Source organism: Physella acuta, unplaced genomic scaffold, assembly GCF_028476545.2.
Source record: "Physella acuta isolate Inbredline_101_S28 unplaced genomic scaffold, ASM2847654v3 ptg002720l, whole genome shotgun sequence".
Lineage (NCBI taxonomy): Eukaryota > Metazoa > Mollusca > Gastropoda > Physidae > Physella > Physella acuta.
The window spans coordinates 48,272-59,559 of NW_026734150.1; the positions used below are offsets into that span (position 1 = coordinate 48,272).

General features: G+C 39.6%; 1 protein-coding gene across 1 annotated transcript; it reads left to right on the forward strand.

The window, feature by feature from the left end:
• Positions 1 to 127: 127 nt before the first annotated feature.
• On the forward strand, positions 128 to 10,573 carry LOC131934035 (uncharacterized). The gene is made up of 6 exons (XM_059290451.1): positions 128 to 280; positions 1,725 to 1,857; positions 3,012 to 3,166; positions 4,341 to 4,503; positions 7,869 to 7,967; positions 9,440 to 10,573. The coding sequence occupies exons 1-6, from the start codon at positions 247 to 249 to the stop codon at positions 9,597 to 9,599; spliced, it is 744 nt and encodes a 247-aa protein (XP_059146434.1). The 5' UTR covers positions 128 to 246; the 3' UTR covers positions 9,600 to 10,573.
• Positions 10,574 to 11,288: the final 715 nt, after the last annotated feature.

The following is an 11,288-nucleotide window of genomic DNA, read 5'->3' on the forward strand; positions in this document are numbered from 1 at the left end:
CAACAATAAAAATTCGGGAACCACCATATTACTATTATGCGCACCATCCTTACATCCCTATTCGGGAATTTCAATGACGTCATCTCCGCTCTGCGGATACTCTAGTTCGACCCAAAGCAGTCAGCCATGTTTGGATAAGTTGATAGATCATGGTTTGATAGGACTGAAATCTCTGGACGGAAAGTTTTTAAAATTATGATTTCTCCTTGTTTACGTGTGTCTTTTGTGTAAATAATTGAGTACAGGATGGTCAGACTTTGCCTACATCTGCTGATGTTGGGTAAATATCTTTTTTTTTAAATGTGTAAACATCAAATACTCGATGGATACAGTACAGCATTCAACAGTGTTGAATTTTTTAGAATAGTGTTGACAAGTATTGTGTAGGTATAAAATGTTTTAAAATCGTGTGCGGTGTTATAGAAATATAATATGTGTTTATAAAAACTTAATTGTAAGGTTTTTTTTTTCGGGCTTTACTATCCCTTCATTTGCCGAGATCTCTGAAACAGATGAACTCTACTTCATCTGCCCCGTGTGTCTCGGGAACGAGCGGGAAAAGATGATGATTACTAAAGATTGGATGTATTTGATGTTTTTAGTATTTTCGGTAAAGTAAATAATTTTTTAATGCCAAAAACTATTCCAACTTGGTGGTTTACATTTTATCACAGAAAATGTAAACTGAATTGGCCAAATTAGGTCATGGGGGGGGGGGGTGGGTTTATAGGAAAGCCACGTAACTGGTGTGCTTGAAAAAATATCACTCATTCATCCGACCACCTACCCAAACATCCACCTACCCAAACATCCACCCACCCACCCAAACATCCACCTACCCAAACATCCACCTACCCGAACATCCACCCACCCAAACATCCACCCACCCAAACATCCACCCTCTCAAACATCCACTCACCCAAACATCCACCCTCTCAAACATCCACTCACCCAAACATCCACTCACCCAAACATCCACACACCCAAACATCCACCCACCCAAACATCCACCCTCTCAAACATCCACTCACCCAAACATCCACCCTCTCAAACATCCACTCACCCAAACATCCACCCACCCACCCAAACATCCACCCACCCAAACATCCACCCACCCAAACATCCACCCACCCAAACATCCACCCACCCAAACATCCACCCACCCAAACATCCACCACTCAAACATCCACCCACCCAACCATCCACTCACCCAAACATCTACCAACCAAACATCCACTCACCCAAACATCCACCCTCTCAAACATCCACTCACCCAAACATCCACCCACCCACCCAAACATCCACCCACCCAAACATCCACCCACCCAAACATCCACCCACCCAAACATCCACCACTCAAACATCCACCCACCCAACCATCCACTCACCCAAACATCTACCAACCAAACATCCACTCACCCAAACATCCACCAACCAAACATCCACCCACCCAAACATCCACCAACCAAACATCCACCCACCCAAACATCCACCCACCCAAACATCCACCCACCCAAACATCCACCCACCCAAACATCCACCCACCCAAACATCCACCCACTCAAACATCCACCCACCCAAACATCCACTCACCCAAACATCCACCAACCAAACATCCACCCACCCAAACATCCACCTGATCTACCCCAAAAAACATGTGGCTTAAAATAAGCTTATAAAGTCGGACTATTTTCTTGCAACCGTTTTGTCTTTAAACAACCCAGTTTCGCTGATATCCCTCCGTGAAGTGGCTTGTAGGACGGATACTTTGGACGATTACTGCTCCAAGAAACTTCCCGAGACCAAACGAAAAACCAATCTAAAGACCAGTGTGCTAGAGATCCTTAGGTTCTGCAGGTACCATCTCACTTACCTGTAACATCTCAACTACCTATAACTTCTAATGTACCTGTTACGTCAAACTCACTTGTAACTTCTTATGTATCTGTAACTTTTGATTTACCTATAACATCACATTTACCTGTAACATTTCATTTACCTGTAACATTTCATTTACCTGTAACATTTTATTTACCTGTAACATTTCATTTACCTGTAACATTTCATTTTACATGTAACATTTCATTTTACATGTAACATTTCATTTTACATGTAACATTTCATTTTACATGATACATTTCATTTTACATGTAACATTTCATTTTCTATATAACATTTCATTTACCTGTAACATTTCATTTACCTGTAACATTTCATTTACCTGTAACATTTCATTTACATGTAGCATTTCATTTACCTGTAACATTTCATTTACCTTTAACATCTAATGTACCTGTAGCATCTAATGTACCTGTAACATCTAATGTACCTGTAACATCTATTGTACCTGTAACATCTAATGTACCTGTAACATCTAAGTTACCTGTAACAGCTAATGTAACTGTAACATCTAATGTACCTGTAACATCTAATGTACATGTAACATCTAATGTACCTGTAACATCTAATGTACCTGTAACATCTATTGTACCTGTAACATCTAATGTACCTGTAACTTTTAATGTGGACTTGCTTCAGGGCTGGGTGAGGGGGGGGGGGGTGGATAGGTCACAGTACACCTAAAAGATGTCTGAAAGAAACTCCGTTCCCAAAGCCATAGCCTAATTACTAACCTTGATGCTTAAAACATCATTAATGATGAGTACTGCACCCGTTTAGTATCGATATAAAAGTGTGTTTTTTTTTTAAATCAACATTGCGAATGAAGAGGAGTTTGTCGATTATTTGACTTCGGTAAAAAAATGAGTTATGCCGTAAAACTAGCTAATGGTAGACTCCAAACTAATCAGCATCAAGTCTTTCTAAACTCGATAACGGCAATCAAACTCCAATACTTACTCTAGCAAATTTACCCAAAACCTACATCCAACGTAGATACGAGGAAATCTTTTTTTCTCCATGTTGACATAAATCCATTACCTAACGTCCTTTGTTCTACCTCCCCTCCCCCTCACACACACCTACAACCCCCTCCCCTCTCCCCCACCTAGTGACGTGGATATATACAGCGACTGTATCTTGAGAGCCAGGAGAGATGACTATGATAAGCAAGGGTTCGCCGTCAAACTCTTTGAAAAACAGTTCCCGTCGGAATACGATCTGAAGCGCGCCGCCTACATGTATTGTACTGGGAGTGTCAAGGATTGTAAGTACTGCAAGCATGATTGTATGTACACACGTGATTGTGGAAACTCGCATGCTTTTAGGTAGATATGTGATTGTAGGGAGACACGTGTAGGTAAAATATGATTGTAGCTACATACTTCTTCGTAGGTACACAAGGGATTGTAGATATGAGTGATTGTAGGTACACACGTCGATTGTATGAACACACAATTGTAAGCAATTACATCTTTAAAATGCTTAAATGATTGTAAGCTTAAATTTGTTTGAAAGTATTTAAATGATGTAAATAGTTGACTTACTTGACTTAGTCCTCTTTGCTCCTTATGGAACATAGGGCCTCCACCATTTCCTTCCATTTCTTCCGATCCCCGGCTATTAATTTTGCCATCTCCCAAGACATCCCTGTTGGCTTCAGTTCTTCAAGAAGACTCCGCCTCCAGGTCTGTCTTGGGCGCCCTCTCTTCCGCTTTCCCTGGGGGTTCCACTCAAGCGCTTGGCGTGTAACATTTGAGTGAGCCTTTTGTAGCGTGTGTCCCACCTAGCGCCACTTCCTCCTTCTTATATGCAGAGCCATAGGCTCCTGCCTAGCTTTCCTCCATAATTCTATGTTCAAATATTCATATATGATGTAAATACACATGCATGTAATTTTAAAAGATTTTAAATACCAAAACAATAATTAAAAAACGGATTGTCAATAATAAAATGACTGCAAGTAAAAATTGACCGTGAGTCAACGATTGTACGTACACACTTCACAGTAACCAGGGGCGTAGCGGGGGGTGCAAACCGCACCGGGTGACACCATTTATGGGGGGTGAAACCAAGGCAAAAAATAGCAAAATATATAGAGAAAAACTTGAGGGGGGGGGGTGCAAATCGAAAGTTTGAAGGGGGTGCAAATCAAAAACTTGAGGGGGGGGGGGTGCAAATGGAAAGTTTGAGGGGGGGGGGGTGCAAATGGAAAGTTTGAGGGGGGGGGGGTTGCAAATCGAAAACTTTAAAGTTTGTCCCGGGAAGGGTCGCTACACCTCTGGGGGTGACACCATTAAGTGCCGCACCGGGTGACACCCGACCTCGCTACGCCACTGACAGTAACTACACAAACCATTGTATGCACACATACAAAACACCCCCCCCCCCCACACACACACACCTCCCCACACTCCCAAATCCCCCCTCCCCTCCCACAGTGTATGGCGTCATCATGCTGGACCAAAAGGTATTTGAGGACTGTGAGAAGGCCGCCAACACGGACAAGTGTGAGCAGGACGCCACGTCATCAGAGAAGCTCAGCGAGCTGCAAGCCGCGTACAGGGCCAACAACCAGGGCGACATCACCAAGCATTCGTGCAGGTCTGTGTCTGGTGTTGTTCGTGTTGGTCTGTGTCTGTGTCTGGTATTGGTTGTATAGGTCTGTGTCTGGTATTGTTTGTATAGGTCTGTGTCTGTGTCTGGTATTGTTTGTATAGGTCTGTGTCTGGTATTGTTTGTATAGGTCTGTGTCTGTGTCTGGTATTGTTTGTATAGGTCTGTGTCTGGTATTGTTTGTATAGGTCTGTGTCTGGTATTGTTTGTATAGGTCTGTGTCTGTGTCTGGTATTGTTTGTATAGGTCTGTGTCTGGTATTGTTCGTATAGGTCTGTGTCTGTGTCTGGTATTGTTTGTATAGGTCTGTGTCTGGTATTGTTTGTATAGGTCTGTGTCTGTGTCTGGTATTTGTTGTATTGGTCTGTGTCTGGTATTGTTCGTATAGGTCTGTGTCTGGTATTGTTTGTATAGGTCTGTGTCTGTGTCTGGTATTGTTCGTATAGGTCTGTGTCTGTGTCTGGTATTGTTCGTATAGGTCTGTGTCTGGTATTGTTCGTATAGGTCTGTGTCTGTGTCTGGTATTGGTTGTATAGGTCTGTGTCTGTGTCTGGTATTGTTTGTATAGGTCTGTGTCTTGTATCGTTTGTATTCCTTCAGGTTTGTGTCTGACACTGTTCGCATCGTATTGTTAGGTGTTAAGGATGAAACCAGTAGAGACTAAGTCTAATCACAACAAGACAAGTTACTACACCATTATCTAAACCAGCAGAGACTAAGTCTAATCACAACAAGACAAGTTACTACGCCATTATCTAAACCAGTAGCGACTAAGTCTAATCACAACAAGACAAGTTACTACGCCATTATCTAAACCAGTAGAGACTAAGTCTAATCACAACAAGACAAGTTACTACACCATTATCTAAACCAGCAGAGACTAAGTCTAATCACAACAAGACAAGTTACTACACCATTATCTAAACCAGCAGAGACTAAGTCTAATCACAACAAGACAAGTTACTACGCCATTATCTAAACCAGCAGAGACTAAGTCTAATCACAACAAGACAAGTTACTACGCCATTATCTAAACCAGCAGAGACTAAGTCTAATCACAACAAGACAAGTTACTACGCCATTATCTAAACCAGCAGAGACTAAGTCTAATCACAACAAGACAAGTTACTACGCCATTATCTAAACCAGCAGAGACTAAGTCTAATCACAACAAGACAAGTTACTACGCCATTATCTAAACCAGCAGAGACTAAGTCTAATCACAACAAGACAAGTTACTACGCCATTATCTAAACCAGCAGAGACTAAGTCTAATCACAACAAGACAAGTTACTACGCCATTATCTAAACCAGCAGAGACTAAGTCTAATCACAACAAGACAAGTTACTACGCCATTATCTAAACCAGCAGAGACTAAGTCTAATCACAACAAGACAAGTTACTACACCATTATCTAAACCAGCAGAGACTAAGTCTAATCACAACAAGACAAGTTACTACGCCATTATCTAAACCAGCAGAGACTAAGTCTAATCACAACAAGACAAGTTACTACGCCATTATCTAAACCAGCAGAGACTAAGTCTAATCACAACAAGACAAGTTACTACGCCATTATCTAAACCAGCAGAGACTAAGTCTAATCACAACAAGACAAGTTACTACGCCATTATCTAAACCAGCAGAGACTAAGTCTAATCACAACAAGACAAGTTACTACGCCATTATCTAAACCAGCAGAGACTAAGTCTAATCACAACAAGACAAGTTACTACACCATTATCTAAACCAGCAGAGACTAAGTCTAATCACAACAAGACAAGTTACTACGCCATTATCTAAACCAGTAGAGACTAAGTCTAATCACAACAAGACAAGTTACTACACCATTATCTAAACCAGCAGAGACTAAGTCTAATCACAACAAGACAAGTTACTACGCCATTATCTAAACCAGTAGAGACTAAGTCTAATCACAACAAGACAAGTTACTACACCATTATCTAAACCAGCAGAGACTAAGTCTAATCACAACAAGACAAGTTACTACGCCATTATCTAAACCAGCAGAGACTAAGTCTAATCACAACAAGACAAGTTACTACGCCATTATCTAAACCAGCAGAGACTAAGTCTAATCACAACAAGACAAGTTACTACGCCATTATCTAAACCAGCAGAGACTAAGTCTAATCACAACAAGACAAGTTACTACACCATTATCTAAACCAGGCAGGACTTACAGCCCGCGTACCAACCGGAACATCCACATCGCTTTTAATTTTTTTTTACATTTCTTGGCGAATTTTGCAAGTCTCAAGAACTTCAATGCTTATTCCCTATTTAGTTTGACATCTTCCCTCTTCTAGTAAACAATGTTAAAGTTGTATTTGACAGCCTGCCTACGGGTTCAATTTTGTTTCCTCTTGTGTTTGAATTGTTTCTCCTTAAGTTTAGTATTGTATTTGACAAACCGACTACTTGATGGCTTTGCTAGCACCAGTATATCAAATGACTGCTGTTGGTTTTAACAATTAGCTTATTGGTTGGTGTGTTCCTTCTTTACTTGACCTGTTCCCTACTGCCATTAACATGTTCCATATTGTATGTAACGTTTTCCGTTTTATATTTGACATGTTCCCTACTGCATTTCATAAGTTCCCTGTTGTATTTGACTTAATCTTTACAGTTATTACAAGTTCTTATATATTAGACGTGTTTCATATTATATTTAACGTGCTCTCCATTATATTTGAAATGGTTCCTATTGTAATTTACATGTTCCTTGTTGCACTTAGCATATTTCCTTTTGTAAATGACAAGTTCCTTACTCTATTTTACATGTTCCCAAATGTATTTGTCTGTTTCTATACTGTATTGTACGTTATTTTATATTTGACAAATGTTTTCACATTTCACATGTTCGCAATTGGATTTGTCTTGTTCGTGTATATGTGACTTGTTTCCTATTATATTAGCATGTTCCCTATGTCTCAAGTATCTTACTAAACATTTATTCCTCTACTCAACCAGAGTTTCTTCCAGGCATCTCATCTGGAAAGCCCCTTCCCCCCCCCCCCCCCCCCCGCCAAACGAAATGAAATTTATATAATTTATATAGAAAATATATACTTTTAACAGTGTCCCCCCCCCCCCCCCCGAAGAAAGCCTACCGCCCCCCCCCCCCGAAATTTTCAAGTGCCCCCCGCCCCCCCTTCCCCCGGAGAAAAAAGTCTGGAAGAAACACGGTACTCAACATGTTCCCTCTGTTTCAATTAACTTACTTAACATTTATTCCTCTATTCGACATGCTCCCTTTCTGTCAATTATCTTACTAAACATTTATCCTTCTATTCAACATGTTCCCGTTATCTTGTTCCCCTTGTTCCAGGTTGTCTGTCAACTACATGAAATGTATCCAGGCCGAGTACACCAAATGTAACTCCACTTTCGAGTCGTTTTTCCTCTACAAGTTTGCCCGCCTTGGACCGTGAGTTTCATTTGTTTTATTCCAACCTACAGCAGAGGCCTAGCGACTCTTTCAGACCCCCGGGGGGGGAGATATCAATTGTATCCCCCCCCGTCTATTATAATAATTTATGTTTGTGAAAAAGCAACCCCCCCCCCTATTTATATTTTAGCTATCCTATGTGCAGTGCCGGCGCCAGGTTATTTAGCGCCCTAGGCAAAACTTTTTAAAAGCGCTTCCCCCCGCATTTTTTTTTCGTGCACCCCGTATTATCAGAGGCGTAGCGACCCTTCCCAGCACCCGGGGACAAATTTTCGATTTGCACCCCCTCCCCCCCACATCAGACTCCTTTGATGTTGCGACTCCCCCATCCCTCAGACTTTCAAATTGTTTTTCCAACCCGTTTTGGCGCCCCGCTACGGACAGCGCCCTAGGCGACCCCCTAGTTCACCTTATAGGTAGCGCCGGCCCTGCCTATGTGTAAAAAGCAACCCCACCCCCATGTATATTATAGTTATTCTTGTCTATAAAAAGGCACCCCTCCCTCATCAGTTTAGAAAGGTTGGTTACTTTTTTTTACCTGTGACTACTCTGGAACATTTTATTTTGGTGCCACAAAGTTGAAAACATTTCAATCAGCGTGTAAAGCCTTGTTGTCGTCTAATCTCTTATGTCCTACAGGACTTGTCTAGTCTAGGATCTTACTCTTTTATGTCCTACAGGACCTTCTAGGACCTAATTATGTTATGTCCTACAGGACCTATCTAGGACATCATTTTCTTATGTCCTACAGGACAAGTCTAGGACATAATTATGTTACATCCTAGAGGACCTATCTAGGACATAATTTTCTTATGTCCTACAGGACCTTCTAGGACCTAATTCTGTTATGTCCTACAGGACCTGTCTAGTCTAGGACTTAATTCTGTTATGTTTATGACCTAAATTTCTTATGTCCTACAAGACCTGTCTAGGACCTAATTGTCTTATGTCCTACAGGACAAGTCTAGGACCTAATTCTATTGTCCTACAGGACTTGTCTAGGACCTAATTGTCTTATGTCCTACAGGACAAGTCTAGAACCTAATTATATTGTCCTCCAGGACTTGTCTAGGACCTAATTGTCTTACGTCCTACAGGACAAGTCTAGGACCTAATTGTCTTATGTCCTACAGGTCAAGTCTAGAACCTAATTATATTGTCCTCCAGGACTTGTCTAGGACCTAATTGTCTTATGTCCTACAGGACAAGTCTAGAACCTAATTATATTGTCCTACAGGACAAGTCTAGGACCTAATTGTCTTATGTCCTACAGGACAAGTCTAGGACCTAATTGTCTTATGTCCTACAGGACAAGTCTAGGACCTAATTGTCTTATGTCCTACAGGACAAGTCTAGAACCTAATTATATTGTCCTACAGGACAAGTCTAGGACCTAATTGTCTTATGTCCTACAGGACAAGTCTAGGACCTAATTGTCTTATGTCCTACAGGTCCTGCCTGCTGGAACACAAAGTCTGGAACAAGGTCATCCTCAACGACGACTGCAGGAAGTTAAATACCAGTGGCCAGAGTGGTGTGAGGGCTGGAGTCTGCTTCGTTATCCTCCTGTCGCTTTTAGCGTCTGCTAAATCATTGTTGCATCCCTTTTAACGTCTGCTAAATCATTGTTGCATCCCTTTTAACGTCTGTCGTGGCAATGTCGCATCGCGTTTTTACAAGTTCAACATCAAGACAGTCTGAGATCAAATTAAAAGTTCTAACCAACAATTTGTGGGCTAACATTGAAACTAACCAACAATTATTTGTGATCTAACATTGAAACTAACCAACATAAATGTGGGCTAACATTAAAATTCAAACCAACAATTTGTGGGCTAACATTAAAATTATAACCAACTATTTTTGGAATAACATTAAAATTCAAAACAACAATTTTTGGGCTAACATTAAAATTCTAACCAACAATATGTGGGCTAACATTAAAATTCCTGGGAACATTTTCTCAGTTAAATTTTAAACCTCAGGCGACTGTTTTCTGAGTTAAAGATTTATTTGTTTTGGATACTTATGAGAACCTAATTGATAACATTATTCTTTTATTTTTTGCCAAAAATTGGAGGCCTCATAGATTTTGTAGGCTAACATTTGAAAACCTTAGAACGATTTTTTTCGGGCTTATATTCAGAAGCTGACAGTGTTCTGAATTACATTTAAAATGTGATGAGTTCTATATATATTTTTTCAAAATAGGGATGTATGATCACATATCGCTCAGCTGAGTGAAGTGTGAAGAATAACATGTTTGTGTGTGATTGTTTGAAATACTGTTTATTTGGCATATTTTCTTTATAAAATTATAATGTTCATTTATCAAATTAAATATGTGTAGTATTCAAGGCTTCATAAATATGAAATTAATTTAATAAATGATAAAATTATATATATTTGATACATTGTGTTGCGTAAATAAATTGATACATTGCATTTTGTTGATTTTAATGTGTTGTTTGCTAAAAAGCTGAAGCAAACATTAAAACGAATATCTCAAGAAATTAAATTTTCAACTATCTTTTTTTAAAGTAATTTTTAATGTGTCTCCACTGTTAAAAATCATCGTGATGGTAAAAACAAATACTTGATTAAAAAAATAAACAAATTAGAGTTTGTTTTCTATTTTGTGTACTCTCAAGATCTAGTTACTTTTTTTTTTACAAGCTGTTCTTAGGTTTCAACGTTTGTTTGTGGGTTTGGGGAAAATCTTGTAGCTCAATTTTGACCCAATTCTAATGCAGCCATTTCCTTCATATTTTCCAGATGCCTTCGTCTTTGAGTACAATGCATGAAAATCTATTTTTTTAAATTTAATTATATATTAAATTAGTCATCATGATTTTACGGGGCAGATAATCGTGTTTCAGATATCGCGAGTTACTGATTGTTCATTTCATAATCTTGAATCAGTAGAAAATAATATAAATATAAAAACCTTTATAGCAAAGCACTGGAAAAAAAATTAAACTAATTTGGTTTGGTCGCTCATGAGATCTATCGACAAAAACTTTCATTAAAGAAAGCAAATTCGCTTTATTTTCTTATTTTCAGTGCATTTAAAAGCTTGTTGCTATAAACTATAAAGGTTTTTTTATATTTGTTTTATTTCAAAATACTATCTTAATGTGACCCAAAGCATTGAGCCAAAACAAACGGAAAGACTAGCATAACGTCCATGAGTCGATTCAGCTCTTTCCCATACCCATCAGTTCTACTTTCACAAACGCAACAAGGACTAAAACCCTAGACTTTACTAATCGAATGCCCCACTTCTTGACAAAGGGACGT

Bases quoted from the DNA above. Each gene is read 5' to 3' on its own strand.
- LOC131934035 (XM_059290451.1), top strand. From the start codon at position 247: ATGGTCAGACTTTGCCTACATCTGCTGATGTTGG. The intron at 4,504-7,868 runs GTCTGTGTCTGG...CCCTTGTTCCAG, and splicing joins ATCACCAAGCATTCGTGCAG to GTTGTCTGTCAACTACATGA. The intron at 7,968-9,439 runs GTGAGTTTCATT...TATGTCCTACAG, and splicing joins AAGTTTGCCCGCCTTGGACC to GTCCTGCCTGCTGGAACACA.